This window comes from Pristiophorus japonicus, chromosome 7 (genome assembly GCF_044704955.1).
Source record: "Pristiophorus japonicus isolate sPriJap1 chromosome 7, sPriJap1.hap1, whole genome shotgun sequence".
Taxonomy (NCBI): Eukaryota; Metazoa; Chordata; class Chondrichthyes; family Pristiophoridae; genus Pristiophorus; species Pristiophorus japonicus.
In genome coordinates, this window is record NC_091983.1 from 153,182,128 (window position 1) to 153,202,037 (window position 19,910).

Sequence of the window (19,910 nt, forward strand, 5' to 3'; positions counted from 1 at the left end):
AATGTTTGAAATTGTGCAGCATATCATCCAAAATAAAGTTAGATAATAGACTAGGAGAATGAGGGTACTGGAGGATGAGCTACAATGGGCAGAATAGCATTTTCTCAGCCTTGAATGTTATCTTATTACCACTTCCACAGCTTTAAATTAATTAATTTAGAGGCTGAGGTTCAATTTTGGGATCTTCCTGGGTCTGTGCAATATATTTACTGCTTTAGCCCCACCCCACCACCACCACCATTCCAACCATCGTCCATTGTAATTGAAAGAAAAAGTAGTGGTGTGGTGTGATGAGGAGGTGCCTGCGTCAATAAGGGTGTGTGAAAATTAGAGGTAGAGCAGTCACCAAGTCACTCCGCTCTTGCAGACACAGGAGGAGCTGGGCATGGAGAAACCTAGATTCATATTCTCTTTTTTAATATACAACCTTATTTCATTAAGCGAACTATTAGAACCCCAAACAGGAAGCCAGTCAAATATTTAAGAGTCAAGTATATTTTTTAATTTTTTAAAAGAGGAAAATTATATTCTGGTTTGTATTTGGTGTAGCTGTAGTACATTTTCTCAACATGGTATTGAAAAGGGAGTACATTGATGGCGTGTGTTAGAGAGGGTGGGCATGGGGAAAGCGTGGATAGTCAGACGTCGGTACTTATTTTTTATGTGACCTTCCCATAACCATATAGCTGGGTTTGCCAATTCAGTTGGGGTGATGAATCAAATAATTTGCAATTCTGATTGGGATGACAAGGCTTGTTGGTATTTCACGCCAGTTATTTTGGGGTACAAACATCGACAAGAAAAACATGTTTTCAGTGGTTTTTAATTGTTCACTTGACGATTTTGAAACCACAACAGGAATCAGAAACAACTTAAAAGGTAAATGATCAATGGTCACAGAAAATCGCAAATTAACCGGCGCACAGGCAAATGTAAACATTACCGTGAAGCGTTATTCAAGTGCAGACGCAAATGTGAGTGCAAGAAGGAATGGGAGAGGAGAGGAGAGGAGGAGAGGGCAGCCTTTTACAGGTCCAGGGAGTGAGCACACATTTCAGGGAATTTGAGGAAAGGCCAGTGTGCGTGTTTTTTTACGTTTATATTTTTGTGATTGGGTGGGGAGGATGAGGTGAAAAATAATTATTAGCGCAGCTCAATTAAGTAATAACCATTCCCCACATACAGGTGTAATACGTGTCGGCAGACCAAAGGTCCTCCAGCGTGGCGGCCAGCCGGCCCTCCCCTTTAAAAAAAAGGGGGGGGGTAATGACGTGTCAGTTGAGCGAGGAGAGGAGGAGGGGGGAATCCGATTAAATCCCAGAATCAATCGCCATTTTATTAAAGACCCTCCTCGAACTCGGAGTAGAGGCGCCCGGAGCATCGAGTCCTCGGTATTCAATGTCCCTCCGTACCGGGAAAGAGGAGGTTACATCACCCGAGGCCCGTCTCCGTCTCCCTCCCCTTTCCCCCCGTGGCCCGTCCCCCGCACCTCCTCCAGGGGCCCGTCCCTCCCTCTCTCGCCCGCCCGGGCCCGCCCCTCACCGCGGGGCCCCCGTCCCCCGCAAGGCCCGCCCCCGTCCCTTTCCCCCGGGCCCGTTATCTCAATCTGGGTGCGGCGCTGCAGCCTGACATTACTGATTGTTGTCGTGATCCGACCTCCCGAGAGCAGCAGCAGGAGGGGACCCCCCGGCCGCCATCCATTCCCGGTTCGCCCACCGCCCGTTAGTTTTTATTACTCTGTAATTGAGTGCAGACGGCTCCTTGCCAGTGTGACATTGTGAAGTGAGCCCGGAGCGCCGTCTGTCCCCCAGGTGTGCGAGTCTCTCCCCCGCCCTCTCCTCCCTCCTCTCTCTCTCTCTCTCTCTCTCTCCTCCCTCCCTCCTCTTGCGGTCGAACAGACGCTGCGTGTGTTTGTTTTTTGACAGGCGACTAGCGGCTGATTTTCTTTCTCTCTCTTTACGTTTTTGCTTTTTTTTGTTTCATTGACATCATCCTCCTTTTTTTTATATATATATAAATTATTAATTGCGAAGTGAGAGGGGAAAGAGGAAGAAGATTTAAATCGAGAAAATGTCGGGCCAGACGATCACGGACCGTATCGCGGCCGCTCAGTACAGTGTCACCGGCTCCGCTGTCGCCAGAGCCGTCTGCAAAGCCACGACCCACGAGGTGATGGGACCCAAAAAGAAGCACCTGGACTGTAAGAGACTTCACCTTCATGTCTTGTAGCCGGCCGAGGCTCCCACCGAGCACTCGCCCTTTTAATTTATATCTCCGTATTAATCGTAAACTATGCCTTTGACTTGTTTAAATGCGGATCCGTGCTAATAATTCGTTTTTTACTTGCCATCATTTAGCTGCTGTTTCCAGATATTTAACCTTTAGCTGCTGTTTTGTGATGTAACATGTATTGTGCTGCTAAATTGCTTTTTATTCGCTCATATTCCTGGTATTTGTGGATGCTCTTTGCTGGTGCTTCCATTTATCCCAGGCGTTCACTGGGTATTCTTGGCTCTGTGTTTTATTTGCTTTTCTCCACTCACTGGTATTTTTGTTGGTTGTAATGGAGTCCAAGCTTGCAAAAAAGGTTGTATTCATAGCTCTGCAACCAGGAATAAACGGTGTCGATAATGTAGCACCAGTGCCAGAAGTCTAATAAATATTTTACTAGCAGAATTGCTGAGGAAGTCTGGTGTTTAATTTTTTAAACATCGCAAATAAAAATGCGTTTTAGGAATTTGATATACCGAACAAATGATAAGATATTGCATGCAAATGTGTTCGCCATATGCAAGAAAGCAGGATTTAGGTTGTAATCCTATATTTCGTCAAAGCGTAAAGCATGTGCAGATTTCAGTAGGGTTTAAATTTTTTTGGAAATGGTATTGAAATAATGTCCGATTTATAACGGATTGCAGTATAGTGGGCTATATTAATATTTAGACGCATCAGCACTTTTTAGAAGGGAGGAGCAGGGGCGGGTTCAAAATGATTTCTTAAAAATTGCAGCTATAGGCTTAGGTCTGAATGGTGCAGTTTACTGAGCATCAATGATTCTGATGTGGCAGTAATCCTTCCTACCCTGCCCCCACTCCTCTCTCTGCATTGGTAATCCCTCTGGATATTGTTTAAATACTTGCTTTTGGCTCTAAAATTAGTGTAGCTTAGATTATTCCAATGATTAATACTGTGAAAATAGTATAATCAAAATAGTTTACAATTGTGTAATATGTTATAATGCTTCTCATGGGATATTGCTATACTTTCCCAACATTACATTAGACTAGTCAGTAGTTACATTTGACTGGAGGAGACAGTGATGATGAACTTCAATGGTAATTTTATTGTATAATATAAATATTTCAATTTAATTTAAATAAAAATGTTTAAACAATCTCCACAATTACATGATTTACATCTATATTTATGAAATGAATAGCAGTATGTCCTTTGTTTAAGGCTTCCTTCAGAAATCAATGTCATGAGTAATTTCCTTCAGATGCAGTGCTGATGGTCATAAACCAGTGGTGAAGGGTGTAAATAATTTCTCCAGTATATCCCCCTGATACTGACACAATTCTGCAGGCAAATTATACATTTTCAGTTGAAAGTTATGGATGGAGAAATCACTATTTAAAAAAAAAAATGACACTTTCTATTAAATAGTTGAGCCAGTGTGGTTTTTTTAACTTTAAAAACATCTAGTTGAGTAAATCCTTTTTTTTTAATTTTCTCTTGTGGGCCTCCATTTTTAAAACTGCTGATTTTTTTTTTTTAGTAACAGCATTGCAGAGCTTATGCAGTAATGTATATGAAGGTTAGAGAAAATATACATTGTGCAACTCAGGGATTCCTCACCTCTTGATGGTGCAGATCTTGTTTGATTCTGGGGCTACCAGCTGCTCTCTCGTTCTTTGACCATTTCACATGAACTTGAGAAAGGGAATGCTGGCAGGCTATTTGACTATATGTGGGGGAAGGTAGTGGTATCGAAGCACAGCCAAATGTTGTTGTAACCTAATGTTCATACGTGCACATTTTTCAGCAGAGATCACTGGATAGCCATCAGAGTGGTTACTATTTCCACTCTTCCCTACCCCAGTAGTGCTGATTGCAATTTGAGTACCTGTGCTGCCACTCTGGCTGAGAGCAACCGTCTCAGTGCATGGCTTGAACTTGGAGCCTTGGTCTGTTTGACCCAGTTCTGCACTGCGAAGTGCACTTAGCTACTGAGACATAGACACATAGAAATTTACAGCGCAGAAGGAGGCCATTTCGGCTCATCATGTCCACGCCAGCCGACAAAGAGCCGCACGCCCCTTGGTCAGCGGGCCAAAAGATTATATATAAGCCTATGAACAATGACGGAAAGGCAAAGAGCATCCAGCCCAAACCAAAGAACTGAAACATTCTACACTCCACCCCAACCGGAGCCATGTGATGTCACAGTGCAGGCTCGAAGGGTCGAATGGCCGACTACTGCACCTATTTTCTATGTCTATGTCTATGTCCTGGGAGAGGCCAATATCAGATAAAAAGCCATGGGGAACCACACATGATTTCTTCAACCAAACTGTTTACTATGTCTCTGAAAACATAAATTCAATTTCTACATATTTACAGTAGGTTTGTAAATTAGAAACTTTTTTTGATGATGGGTGATGTAGACCATACTATTTGACAACATTTATACCAACATGTGCATATTTAGGCTTCTAGCATCTTGACTCTATAAAAGCATCTTGTACAGCCCTTTATATAAAGGAGGAGCACAGAGATGCTCAAATTTCAGCAGTGCCCTCAACAATGCAGCAAAGGTAATGGGGTGTGAAAAGATAAAGTTACTTCTGGATCAATTTAGAACATATTTTATAATGGTTTCAAAAATTAGTACACAATCCATAAAGATACTGATGTATGGAAGTGGATTGCAAAGTCATAATCCAATCTAGGGCTTCAGATGTTGTCTGTAAACTGCTAGAACTGGTGCCTCTGCTACGGGATCACCGTGGAAAATTTCCCCGAGATCTCGTGGAGTCTATATTTTCTCATGATGTTTCAGGTTGATCAAGACTGTTCAGATTTTGACAGGATGCTTAGTCCAGTATTTAAATACTAGTACCCTTAATCTTTAATTATTTCACAGTGTCTATAACCCATTAATAGCTTCATATATGCCCTGGTGTCTTGCTAATAAGTTGTGCAACTACATAAAGTGCTTTTTTTTTCAATTCAGTAATGCATTTGTATTCAAAGTTTTCTGTGTGTCTGATTTTGGGAGTTAACTCTTGCAAAATTGAGCGATCAGTCCTTATTGTAACTATTATCGATCCAAACAAAAATGTTATCACAGCATCCTTTATGATACAAAAACAGAAATAATGCACTAAAGTCAACAAATGTAGTAGTAAAATGAGTAATGTATAGAAATCCTAAATTCCTCTCCCTGCCCCCCCCCCCCCCCCCAGACTCTTAAGATTTCCCTCGGATCCTTTAAGATTTTCCTCTTGGACCCTTTTTGGCCTAAGGAATAGGAGTAGAAAATGTGTGCAATAAAATAAGTGACATCTATTAATTATGCAGACAGCACTTTAAGGCACAAAGTAAATTAGAGCCATGTAACGAAATTTGCTGACAAAAATGAAGTTAGGTGCTCAGTAAGTAGTGTTTTGGGAGCAGAAAGTTGCAAAGGGACATTGATGGATTAAGTGAGTGGGCAAGACTGGTAGGTGGAGTTCAACATAGGGAAGTGCAAGGTGATCCACCTTGGACCCAATATAGATCAGAGTATTTTCCAAATAGTTGAGAAGCTAGGAATTGTGGATGAGCAGAGAGATTTAGGGATCCATGTATGGACATCACTTAAGCTAGTGGACAGGGAGAAAAAATAATTTGAAAGGCTAATGGAATGTTAGCCTTCATCTCAAGGGCGCAGGAATATATAGGGGTAGAAGTTGTGCTATAAAGCTGTGGTTAGATCCCATCTGGAGTACTGTGTTCAGTTCTAGGTACAGCAGCTCGGGAAGGATATATTGATTGACCTTAGAGGAGTTGCAGTGCAGATTCACCAGAATAATAAAAGGGTTCAATTACGAGGACATGTTGCATAGACCAGTGGTTCTCAAACATTTTTGGTTGAAGGACCCCTTTTCAAATCGATTAGTAGTCACGGACCCCCATCTAAATTTATAAGAACATAAGAAATAGGAACAGGAATAGGCCATACGGCCCCTCGAGCCTGCTCCGCCATTCAACTCAGCTCCACTTCCCTGCCCGCTCCCCATAACCCCTTATCGATTAAGAAGCCATCTATTTCTGTCTTAAATTTATTTAATGTCCCAGCTTCCACAGCTCCCTGAGGCAGCGAATTCCACAGATTCACAACCCTCAAGAACTTTCTCCTCATCTGTTTTAAATGGGCGGCCCCTTATTCTAAGATCGTGCCCTCTAGATTGAGTCTTCCCCCATCAGTGAAAACATCCTCTCTGCATCCACCCTGACAAGCCCCCTAATAATGTTATACGTTTCGATAAGATCACCTCTCATTCTTCTGAATTCCAATGAGTAGAGGCCCAACCTACTCAATCTTTCCTCATAAGTCAACCCCTTCATCCCTGGAATCAACCTCGTGAACCTTCTCTGAACTGCTTCCAAAGCAAGTATATCCTTTCGTAAATATGGAAACCAAAACTGCACGCAGTATTCCAGGTGTGGCTTTGCCAATACCGTTTATGTAGCTGTAGTAAGACTTCCCTGCTTTTATACTCCATCCCCTTTGCAATAAAGGACAGGATACCATTGGCCTTCCTGATCACTTGCTGTACCTGCATACTATCCTTTTGTGTTTCATGCACAAGTACCCCGAGGTCCTGCTGTATTGCAGCACTTTGCAATCTATCTCCATTTAAATAATAACTTGCTCTTTGATTTTTTTTCTGCCGAAGTGCATGACCTCACACTTTCCAACATTATACTCCATCTGCCCAATTTTTGCCCACTCACTTAGCTTGTCTGTTTTTTGCAGATTTTTTGTGCCCTCCTCACTCATTGCTTTTCCTCCCATTTTTGTATCATCTGCAAACTTGCTTACATTACACTCAGTCCCTTCTTCCAAGTCGTTAATATAGATTGTAAATAGTTGGGGTCCGAGCACTGATCCCTGTGGCACCCCACTAGTTACTGGTTGCCAACCAGAGAATGAACCATTTATCCCAACTCTGTTTTCTGTTAGTTAGAAAATCCTCTATCCATGTTAATATATTACTCCCAACCCTGTGAACTTTTATCTTGTGCAGTAACCTTTTTATGTGGCACCTTGTCAAATGCCTTCTGGAAGTCCAAATACACCACATCCACTGGTTCCCCTTTATCCACCCTGTTCGTTACATCCTGCAAAGAACTCCAGCAAATTTGTCAAACATGACTTCCCCTTCATAAATCCATGCTGACTCAGCCTGACCGAATTTTGCTTTTCCAAATGTCCTGCTTCTGCTTCTTTAATAATGGAATCCAACATTTTCCCAACCAAGGATATTAGGCTAACTGGTCTATAGTTTCCTGTGCTTGTTGGTGTCCTCTACCGTAAAGACTGACACAAAATATTTGTTCAGAGTTTCTGCCGTCTCCATGTTCCCCATTACTAATTCCCCGGTCTTGTCCTCTAAGGGACCAACATTTACTTTAGCCACCCTTTTCCTTTTTATATACCAATAGAAACTCCTGCTATCTGTTATATTTTGTGTTAGTTTACTTTCATAGTCTATCTTCCCTATCTTAATCATTTTTTTAGTCGTTCTTTGCTGGCTTTTAAAAGCTTGTAATACAGGTTGAACCTCCCCTTGTCCGGAACCATTCCTGTCCACCGGGTGGCGCATGCACAGAACTCCAACTTGAACAAATTGAAGTCCTTCCTTGCTGTTGACTCCCACAATCGCTAGCCTGACCCCGCGATCCACCGCCCTCCCCCCCCCCCCCCCATGATTTCTCTGCCGCACTCCCAGCCCCAAACCACTGTTCTATGCAACATGTCCTCGTAATTGAACCCTTTTATTATTCTGGTGAATTTGCACTCGATATGCCCTTGCTCAGTACCTGTACCATCCAATTTAACGTGACCACCCCTCGTCCGGAAAAATCCCTTATCTGGAACAGGCCAGGTCCCGAGGATTCTTGTAATATGAAAGTGTTGCATGTAAAATTGATGTGTTTTAATAATTCTTTTAAGAAAAAAAAGTATTTACTTACACATCAGTGAGATGGATGTGCCTGTTTCTCACTGCAATCTGTCTATCCTTGATGTGATGTTTGACAATTTATTTAAAGCTGCGCCTGCTGTTCGTTCACTTTCCTACTTGTTGCATTAATTTTAAGTTCCGTCCTACAAATTGCTGCTCATCTTCAAATTACATTTTTTTAAAATTTGTTCATGGGATGTGGGCATCTCTGGCAAGGCCAGCATTTATTGCCCATCCCTAACTGCCCTTGAGAAGATGGTGGTGAGCCGCTGTTTTGCAGTCCGTAAGTCACAATGCTGTTAGCAAGAGTGTTCCAGGATTTTGACCCAGCGACGATGAAGAACCGACGATATACTTCCAAGGCAGGATGGTAGGTGACTTGGAGGGGAACGTGGAGGTGGTGGTGTTCAGGTGCACCTGCTGCTCTTGTCCTTCTAGGTGGTACAGGTTGCGGGTTTGAGAAGTGCTGCCAAAGAAGCCTTGGCGAGTTGCTGCAATACTTATTGTAGATGGTACACACTGCAGCCAAAGTACGTCGGTGATGGAGAGAGTGAATGTTGAAGGTGGTGGATGGGCTGCCAATCAAGCGGGCTGCTTTGTCCTGGATGATGTCGAGCTTCGAGTGTTGTTGGAGCTGCACTTATCCAGGTAAGTGGAGAGTATTCCATCACACTCGTGACTTGTGCCTTGTAGCTGGTGGAAAGACTTTGGGGAGTCAGGAGCTGAGACAATCGCTGCAGAATGCCCAGCCTCTGACCTCTTGTTGCCACAGTATTTATGTGGCTGGTCCAGTTACATTTCTGGTCAATAGTGACCCCCAGGATGTTGATGGTGGATTTGGCGATGGTAATGCCATTGAATGTCATGGGGCGATGGTTAGACTCGCTTGTTGGATATAGTCATTGCCTGGCGCTTGTGAGGCGTGAATGTTACTTGCCACTTATCAGCCCAAGTCTGAATGTCGTCCAGGTCTTGCTGCATGCAAGCCTGGACTGCTCCATTATCTGAGGAATGCGAATGGCACTGAACACTGCAGTCATCAGCGAACACCCCCACTTCTGATCTTATGATGGAGGGAAGGTCATTGATGAAACAGCTGACGATGGTTGGGCCGAGGACACTGCCCTGAGGAACTCCTGCAGCGATGTCCAGGGGCTGTGATGATTGACCTCCAACCACCACAACCATCTTTTGAGTTTGATATGACTCCAGCCAGTGGAGAGTTTTCCCCCTGATTCCCATTGACTTCAGTTTTACTCTGGCTCCTTCATGCCACATTCGGTCAAATGCTGCCTTGATGTCCAGGGCAGTCACACTCACCTCACCTCTGGAATTCAGCTCTTTTGTCCATGTTTGGACCAAGGCTGTAATGAGGTCTGGAGCCGCGTGGTCCTGGTGGAACCCAAACTGCTCATCGTTGAGCAGGTTATTGGTGGGTAAGTGCCACTTGATAGCACTGTTCACGACACCTTCCATCACTTTGCTTATGATTGAGAGTAGACTGAGGGGGTGTTAATTGGCCGGATCAGATTTATCCTGCTTTTTGTGGACAGGACATACCTGGGCAGTTTTCCACATTGTCTGATAGATGCCAGTGTTGTAGCTGTACTCGAACAGCTTGGCTGGAGGCACGGCGAGTTCTGGAGCACAAGTCTTCAGCACAATAGCCAGGATGTTGTCAGGTGCCCATAGCCTTTGCCGTATCCAGTGTGCTCAGCCGTTGATATCAGAGTGAATCGAATTGGCTGAAGACTGGCTTCTGTGATGGTGGGGACCCCGGAGGAGACCGAGATGGATCGTCCACTTGGCACTTCTGACTGAAGATGGTTGTAAGCGCTCTGCCATCATTGAGGATGGGGATATTCATGGAGTCTCCTCCCGTTTGTTGTTTAATGGTCCACTACCATTCACTGGCAGGACTAGAGAGCTTTAATCAGATCCGTTGGATGTGGGATCACTTAGCCTTGCCTATAGCATGTTGCTTCCACTTTTTTAGCATGCATGCAGTCCTGTGTTGCACCTTCCCCAGGTTGGCACTTCATTTTTAGGTACGCCTGGTGCTGCTGCTGGCATGCTCTTCTATATTCTTCTTTGAACCAGGGTTGGTCCCCTGGCTTGATGGTAATGATAGTGAGGGATATGTCGGGCCATGAGGTTCCAGATTGTGGTGGAATACAATTCTGCTGCTGCTGATGGCCCATAATGCCTTGTGGATGCCCAGTTTTGAGCTGCTAGATATGTTCTGAATCAAACCCATTTAGCATGGTGCTAGTGCCACACAACATGATGGAGGATGTCCTCAGTGTGAAGACGTGACTTTGTCTCCACAATGATTGTACGATGGTTGCTGCTACCAATGCTGTCTTGGACAGATGCATCTGCAACAGGTAGATTGCTGAGGACGAGGTCAAGTAGATTTTTCCCTTGTGTTGGTTCTCTCTCTACCTGCTGCAGGCCCTGTCTGGCAACTGTGTCCTTCAGGACTCTGACACCTCGGTCAGTAATGGTGCTACCGAGCCACTCTTGATGGACATTGAAGTCCCCCACCCAGAGTACATTCTGTGCCCTTGCTACTCTGTGCTTCTTTCAAGTGGTGGTCAACATGGAGTACTGATTCATCAACTGAGGGAGTGCAGTAGGTGGTAATCAGCAGGATGTTTCCTTGACTTGAAGCTATGAGACTTCATGGGGTCCCGACCCCATGTTGAGGATTCCCAGGACCACTCCCTTCCGACTGTATAACACTTACCCCCTGGTGGGTCTGTCCTGCCGGTGGGACAGGACTGCCCAGGGATGGTGATGGAGGAGTCTGGGACATTGGCTGAAAGGTATGATTATGACTGTCAGGCTGTTGCTTGAGTAGTCTGTGGGACAGCTCTCCTAATTTTGGCACAAGTCCCCAGATGTTGCTGAGGAGGACTTTGCAGGACTGACTGGGCTCGTGGGTTCATCCTCGTGATCGACAGCGAGGTCGACTGCTGGTTGGGTGTGTGTTGGTGGATCGTCAATGGTGATGTCCTCTTCAAGTCATTCCTGGTTGTCAGTAAATCGCAATTTGGTCTCTTCTAAATGCTTTCTGCACGTTTGGCCATTTAACAGTTTGATTATAAACTCCCTATTCCATTCCCTTTTGCCAAAACCGTGCCAACAACCCACTTGGGACCATGACTGTTATTCAGGACAAACACAGGGTCATTAACATCAGTGTCACGTGACACAGCCGCACAATCATAGTACATATCCTGCCGGTGTCGCCGAGTTTTCACGTGATCATTAAGATCCGGGTGGACTAGGGAGAGTCTGGTTTTGAGAGCTTTCCATTAACAATTCTGCCGGGGAAACCCCGGTAAGTGAGTGGGGTCGTGTCCGGTAACTGAGCAGAATGCGAGACAAGCGGGTCTGCATGGAGCCGTCTGTCATGCGTTTCATGCTCTGCTTGATTGGTCTGCCCGGTCCGCTTGACCGTTAGACGTGGGCTTGAACGGAGCAGACTTGACATGCTTGATGCCATTGTGGGTCATAAACTCGTTGAATTCTGAGTTGGTGAAACATGGTCCATTGTCGCTGACAAGGACGTTGGGCAAGCCATGGGTGGCGAACATGGCCCAGAGGCTTTCAATGGTGGCTGTGGACGTGCTGGATGACGATTACGCGTTCAATCTATTTGGAGTAAGCGTCCACAACTACTAAAAACATCTTTCCTAGAAAGGGGCCGGCAAAATCTACGTGGATCCTGGACCACAGTTTGGAGGGCCATAACCACAGACTCAGTAGAGCCTCCCTTGATGCATTGCTCAGTTGCGAGCAAGTGTTGCATTGATGCACGCATGACTCCAACAAGTCAATGCTGGGCCACCAAACATGCGAACTGACAATTGCCTTCATGACTGCTTGGATGGGTACGGTGTAGGTCGCGTATAAACGTTTCTCTGCCTTTTTTGGCAAAACCACTCAATTGCCCCATAAGCGACAATCCGACGAGATGGACATTTCATCTTTGCGTCGGTGAAATGGCTTAATTTCATTTTGCATTTCCCTGGGAATGGCCGACCAGTTTCCATTTTAGGACGCAACTCTTTACTAACGATAGCACAGGATCCTGGCTGGTCCAGGTCCTGATCTGGTGAACTGTGGCGGGTGACCCCTCACACTCTAAAGCATCCATGACCAGTAGCAAGTCTGCGGGCTGTGCCATTTCAACCCCGGTGGTGGGTAACGGCTGAGAGCATCGGCACAGTTTTCAGGATAACCTAGTCATAAGCGGATAATGTTAGTGCCCATCTTTGGGTGCAGGACGAAGCATTGGTGTTTATACCTTTGCTCTCTGAAAACAGCAAAATGAGCGGCTTGTGGTCCGTTTCAAGCTCAAAACGAAGTCCAAATGGGTATTGGTGCATTTTCTTAACCGCATATACACATGCTAACGCCTTTTTCTCGACCATACTATAGGCTCTCTCAGCGTTAGACAGACGTCTAGACGTGTATGCAACCGGTTGGAGGTTGCCCGATACATTGGCTTGCTGTAACACACAGCCAACCCTGTCACAAGCTAGCACTAAATGTTTACATGAGTCATAGTGTACAAGTAACTTATTTGAACATAGCAGGATTCTGGCCTTCTCAAAGGCTGTGTCTTGAGGTTTGCCCCAAACCCAGTCGTCACCCTTGCGTAGCAACATGTGCAAAGGCTCTAACAACATGCTCTACCCAGGTAGAACGTTACCAGAATAGTTGATTCCCAGGAACGAACGCAGCTCCGTCACATTCTATGGTCTGGGTGCATTCTTGTCCTGTCTGAGTCCGTGGGCCTGATGCCGTCTGCTACAATCTTTCTCCCCAAAAACTTTACTTATGGTGTGAGGAAAACACACTTGGAACATTTCAGCCTGAGTCCCACTCTGTCTAGGCGACTTAGAACCTCTTCCAGGTTGTGTAGGTGTTCGATGGTGTCATGACCGGTGATCAGGATGTCGTCTTGAAACACAACAGTGCGTGGAACAGATTTCAGCAAACTCGCCATGTTTCCCTGGAAAATGGCTGTAGCCAAGCGAATCCCGAAAGGGCACCTGTGGTGTATATAAACAGTCCTTTGTGTGTGATGCACGTCAGTCATTTCGAAGATTCAGCCAGCTCCTGTGTCATGTAGGCGGAGGTTGGTGAATGACTTCTTCCCCCCGCGCCCCCCCCCCCCCCCCCCCCAACCAAAACCCAGCTAACATTGCAAACTGGTCATCCACCTTGGGCAGCAGGTACTGGTCCTGTAGTGAGACTCGGTTAATCATTACCTTGTAGTCTCCTCAGATTCTGCGGAGCCATCGCTTTTCAACATCGGAACAATGAGACTGGCCCACTCGTTGAACTCGACTGGCGATATGATTCCTTTGCGTTGGAGTCTGTCCAGTTCGGTCTCGACTTTCTCCCTCATCATATATGGAACTGCCCGAGCCTTGTGATGGACAGGCCGTGCATCGGGGCCAGATGGAACTGTACCTTGGCACCTGTGAAGTTGCCGATGCCTGGTTCGAATAGCGAGGGAAACTTGCTCAGCACTTGAGCACACTAGGCGTCATCCACTGAAGATAGTGCTTTGATGTTGTTCCAATTCCATCCTAATCTTTTCTAGCCAGCTTCTGCCAAACAGTGTTGGGCCATAGCCTGGAACAATCCACAATGATAGGTTATGTACAGCTCCATTATATGATACCTTCACTGCCACACTTCCAATGACTTGTATGAGCTCTTTGGCGTAGGTGTGCAGCTTTGCATTCATCGGGCTCCATTTGGGCCTTTGTGCCTTATTGCCCCACAGTTTCTCAAAAGCCTTCTGGCTCATTATTGACTGACTTGCACCGGTACCCAACTCCATGGATACTGGAACTCCATTTATTTTGACTTTCAACATTATAGGAGGGCTCTTAGTGGTGAAGATATGTACCCCATACACTTCTTCCTCGGGTTGAGTTGCTTGTCCTGCATGATCCGTGCCAGATCGATCATCCATTGCCACGTGGTGTGTCACAGCACGTTTGCACATTTGCTGGAGGTGCCCCATTGTTGTGCAGCTTTTGCACACATAGTGCTTGAATCGACATTGGTGGGCCCGATGATTACCCCCGCAGTGCCAACACGGTGCTAATGGATTCACATTCACTCCCGATGGCGGACTCTGAGTCATCACAGGTCTTGCAACCAAAGACATAGGCCCTGCCATATGCAGTTCGGCCTGCTAGTGACGTTATTTTATGCACAGTACTTGCCGGTGAGCTTCGATATTGAGAAGATATGCTTGGTGTTATTGTCCGTGGCCATGCATGCCTGGGAGATCGCGATAGCCCTGCTCAGGTTTCGGCAGCCAGCAGCTTTCCAAGAATGACCTTGTGGCTGATGCCCAGCATGAAAAAGTCCCACAGCATTTGCCCCAACGCAGCTTCAAAATCACAAGGTCCCGCGAGATGTCTTAGGTTGGTGACATAATCCGCCACGTCCTGGCCCCCCCGGAACGATGGTGCGTGTAAAAATGATACCTGGCCATGAGGGTACTCAACTTGAGGTGGTCCCGAACCGGCATGCACAACTCTCTGTTCCTTCGTTGGTTTTGTCGGTACGAGCAGATTCTTGAGGCCATATATTTTAGGCCCACAGACGGTGAGGAGAACCGCCATGCGCTTGACCTAATTAGTGAATCTTTCCAGTTCGTTGGCCACGAAGAAGTACTGGTCGAGACGCTCGACGAAGGCTTCCCAATCATCACCCTCTCCGAATCTCTCTCCTATATTCCAACGGCAGCCATAGTTGCGTGAAGGTTCGTATTCTGTTACTCGTTGCCAATTGTTGTGTATAGAAGAACTCCACGAGGCTGAGTACTGTGAGCTAAACTTAGTGTGACCGTAGTCATCTTTATTACAAATCCTGGCCCTGCATGTGTGTGCAGGTGACCATTAGGACTCCAACAGTTATGCCCTCTGGTGGCAAGTATTATATATTTTACATACATAACTCTGTGGAAATTGCATTTCGGCCCAGCGGTCATTTCAACTCGCCAACATTAATGATGCAAGGTTGTACACGCACTAGTTCAGAAAAAGTTCATGCAGTGAATAACCTTCGAGCAGACCGCATGAAGTCAGCTGGAGACACTCATCGAACAATGACTCGCCCTTGGTCAAACTTTAAAACTTACCACCGACATTTTTCAGTAACCCTTCACTGCATTACGAGTCAACCAACCTCCGTTCTCCTCCAACAGACACCAATGAGGTCATGGGCATTGTTGTTCTTTCATGGGATGTGTGTGTTGTTGGCAAGGCCAGCATTTATTGCCCTTGAAGGCGGTGGTGAGCAGCCTTGAATCGCTGCAGTCCGTGAGGTGAAGATAGTCGCATAGTGCTGTTGGGGAGTTCCAGGATTTTTACCCAGCGACAATGAAGGAACGGCGATATATTTCCAAATCCGGATACTGTGTGACTTGGAGGGGAACTTCGTGGTGGCGCCTGCTGCCCTTGTCCTTCTAGGTGGTGGCAGTCATGTGTTTGGGAGGTGCTTGCGAAGAAGCCTTGGTGAGTTGTGGCAGCCACAGTACGCTGGTGGTTAAAGGAGTGAATGCTTAAGATGGTGGTTGAGGTGCCAATTAGGTAGGCTGCTTTGGCCAGGATGGTGTCCAGCTTCTTGTGTTGCTGGAACTGCACTGATCCAGCAAACTGGAGCGTGTTCCATCACACCCCTGACTGGTGCCTTCTAGTTGGTGGAAGGGGCATCTGGAGGTGAGTTGCTCTCTGCAGAATACCCAGCCTCTGACTTGTTGTTGTAGCTATAGTATGGTCCACTTAAGTTTCTTGTCAATGATGACCCCCAGAATGTTGGGGGATTCAGGTTCTCCACCTTTTTGCTTCTGAGGCCCCCTCCCGTGTTATAAAGATTCCATGGATCCCCTGTAACACACACATTTTTTCTGTATACCGATTAGTTATGTTTATTATTACTGTTTTAATTGTATCCCCCAGATCATTCCCTGTATTATGACCCGGTTCAGTACATTAGTTAAAGCACATGGGATTGGAGGTAGTGTGCTGACATGGATTGAGAACTGGTTGTCAGACAGGAAGCAAAGAGTAGGAGTAAATGGGTACTTTTCAGAATGGCAGGCAGTGACTAGTGGGGTGCCGCAAGGTTCTGTGCTGGGGCCCCAGCTGTTTACACTGTACGTTAATAATTTAGACGAGGGGATTAAATGTAGTATCTCCAAATTTGCGGATGACACTAAGTTGGGTGGCAGTGTGAGCTGCGAGGAGGATGCTATGAGGCTGCAGAGTGACTTGGATAGGTTAGGTGAGTGGGCAAATGCATGGCAGATGAAGTATAATGTGGATAAATGTGAGGTTATCCACTTTGGTGGTAAAAACAGAGACACAAACTATTATCTGAATGGTGACAGATTAGGAAAAGGGGAGGTGCAACGAGACCTGGGTGTCATGGTACATCAGTCATTGAAGGTTGTCATGCAGGTACAGCAGGCGGTTAAGAAAGCAAATGGCATGTTGGCCTTCATAGCAAGGGGATTTGAGTACAGGGGCAGGGAGGTGTTGCTACAGTTGTACAGGGCCTTGGTGAGGCCACACCTGGAGTATTGTGTACAGTTTTGGCATCCTAACTTGAGGAAGGACATTCTTGCTATTGAGGGAGTGCAGCGAAGGTTCACCAGACTGATTCCTGGGATGGCGGGACTAACATATCAAGAAAGACTGGATCAACTTGGCTTGTATTCACTGGAGTTCAGAAGAATGAGAGGGGACCTCATAGAAACGTTTAAAATTCTGATAGGTTCAGACAGGTTAGATGCAGGAAGAATGTTCCCAATGTTGGGGAAGTCCAGAACCAGGGGTCACAGTCTAAAGATAAGGGGTAAGCCATTTAGGACCGAGATGAGGAGAAATTTCTTCACCCAGAGAGCGGTGAACCTGTGGAATTCTCTACCACAGAAAGTTGTTGAGGCCAATTCACTAAATATATTCAAAAAGGAGTTAGATGGAGTCCTTGCTACTCGGGGGATCAAGGGGTATGGCGAGAAAGCAGGAATGGGGTACTGAAGTTGCATGTTCAGCCATGAACTCATTGAATGGCGGTGCAGGCTCGAAGGGCCGAATGACCTACTCCTGCACCTATTTTCCACGTTTCTATTCCCCGGGATCTCCTGCTGACTGTAATCTATGCTCCGTGTTCCTATCGATCCCGGTTTAATAAACTAAACTGCCTCCCTGTAAAACTGAAAGTAAATGATTGTCAAGCTTGGAACAGGAGCACATATGGTAAAATAAGGCTCATGAGTGAACATTAAACTTGAAGACGCTCTAGTCTTTGCCCTGCAGAGCTCGGTCCCGCTCTCTGTGCAGTTGTAAACCGTTACTGTTGCACTTTAAAGTCACTCCGTGTTTTATGTAAAATATTAGAGCTGAACACCCGCGCTGTCACAGCCATGTTCTGAATGCAGCGCAACCCCTATAACCCGGGGAATGATCCTGTTTCTTAGTCACTCACCGCTTGGTGCGCGCCGCCCGGCACTAGGCAAACTTGCGTGTCACTGGGAATCCCCGAATTAACGGCAGGGAGCAACACTGCTCTGCCTGCTGTCGTCTTAGACGTACTTTGTCGAACCCCTTGAAATCTCGCAAACCCCTGGTTGGAGAACCCATGATTGGAAGGAATGTGAACACTCTAGTCCCGCCGCCTCCCGATTTTTACAGTCTGCAATTTTTTTTAACGAGAGCTTCTCAAACAAATAATTGGTCAATGTTTTATGGGCTCCCCGGAATGTCTCTGCGGACCCAAGTTTGAGAACCACTGACAAATTGGGTTTATATTCCATTTGAGTATAGAAGATTAAGGGGTAATCTAATTGAGGTGTTTAAAATGATGGGATTTTTATAGGGTAGATAGAGAGAAACTATTTCCTCTGGTAGGAGAATCCAGAACAAGGGGGCATAACATTAAAATTAGAGCTAGGCCATTCAGTGGTGAAATCAGGAAGCACTTCTTCACACACAGGGTAGTAGAAATCTGGAACTTTCTGCCCCAAAAAGCTGTTGTGAATTGGTCAATTCAAAACTGAAATTGAGTTTTGTTGGGCAAGGATATTCAGGGTTATAGAATCAAGGTGGGTAAATGAAGTCAAGATATGGATCAGACACCTACTAATTGAATGACTGAACAGGCTTACTCTTGTTCCTATGTTAAGTTTCTTATTGTGACACAATTGTATTGATGCATGGAAAAATTCCTGCATTTATGACACTGCATGTAATCTTCAAGTGACACTTAGTTCTGTTTAGCAGCAGCTTTGAGATTGCACGATTCTCTTTGAAATTGTAACTCCCAGCATACTTTGTAATTAAAATGTTTGCTAATCTGTAAGTGGCTCAGATTTTGGTATAATCGTTTATAAAAAGTTTCGAAGAGTTACATGCACTTTTTTTAAACCTCTCTGCTCTGAGTGCTGTCAAAAGCAAATGCAACCAAATGAGGCAAGTTATCCAGGATTGTGCTCAGATATTTCCTGTAAGTCGATTTTGTAGAGCATGACATGCATTCTGTTGTACTTTGTGTATAACAAAACACATTTGTTACAATATCCTAGTATTATACTCCGGGATTGCATGCTTATTTGCCTTGTTTAATTTTTTAAAACTTTAATCAACTTGTATTTTAGTTTCATTCTGTAAGTACTTTTTGATTTTTGCAGCATTGTTTCAGTAAACCTACTGGTAATCTTTTTAATTCTCCAGCTTGTTTTAATTTAAATTTTTTTAAATCTATGCTAATATGACCATCTTTCTCTCTCTTGTTTTCTTGTTTTGTTTTTGTTGTTCAAGCCTTCTATTTTAGTATCTCGCTTGTTTGCTGCAACGTAACTTGGTGAAAGACATGCAATACATCAAATTTTTAGGTGTCAAGTGCACTATTCATGTTTGCACGTGCAGATCATTACTTTCTAGATGTTTTGCATTTATAGAATATAAGAAATAGGAGCAGGCCATTTGGCCCCTCGAGCCTGCTCCGCTATTCAATAAGATCATGGCTAATCTGATCTTGACCTCAACTCCACTTCCCTGCCTGCTTCCCATAACCCTGGACACTCTTATCGTTCAAAAATCTATATCTCCACCTTAAATATATTCAATGACCTAGCCTCCACAGTTCTCTGGAGTAAAGATTTGCAACCCTCAAAGAAATTCCTCCTCATTTAAAAAAAAAAAAAATGGGCAACCCCTTATTCTGAAACTATGCCCTCTAGTTCTAGATTCCCCCACAAAGGGAAACATCCTCTCTGCATCTGTTGTCAAGCCCCCTCAGAATCTTACACATTTATATGATCACCTCTCACTCTCTTCTAAACTCCAATGATTATTGGCCCAAACTCCTCTCCCCTCTTCTTCCCCCCCCCCCCCCCCCCCCATGTAATTCCAATTCATGTTATATAGCTTCTTTCTTCATATGACAGTCCCTTCATCTCAGGAATCAATCTCATGCAGCTTCTCTGAACTGCCTCCAATGCAAGTATATCCTTCCTTAAATAAAGAGCCCAAAACTGTATGCAGTACTCCAGGTATGGTCTCACCAATACCCTGTACAGTTGCAGCAGGACTTCTCTGCTTTTCTACTCCATCCCTCTTGCAATAAAGGCCA

The 19,910-nt window shown here is 45.2% G+C and overlaps 1 protein-coding gene across 8 annotated transcripts in view; it reads left to right on the plus strand.

The window, feature by feature from the left end:
- The first annotated feature begins 1,302 nt into the window (after nucleotides 1-1,302).
- The window catches only part of LOC139267314 (clathrin coat assembly protein AP180-like), a 375,181-nt gene continuing 356,573 nt past the window's right edge, over nucleotides 1,303-19,910 (plus strand). For 7 of the 8 annotated variants that reach the window (XM_070885426.1, XM_070885432.1, XM_070885424.1 and 4 more), the window contains exons 1-2: nucleotides 1,303-1,391; nucleotides 2,034-2,200. In XM_070885426.1, coding sequence (XP_070741527.1) covers nucleotides 2,071-2,200 — 130 coding nt within the window. In that variant the 5' untranslated portion in view covers nucleotides 1,303-1,391; nucleotides 2,034-2,070. The other variant, XM_070885425.1, reaches the window with a different exon arrangement.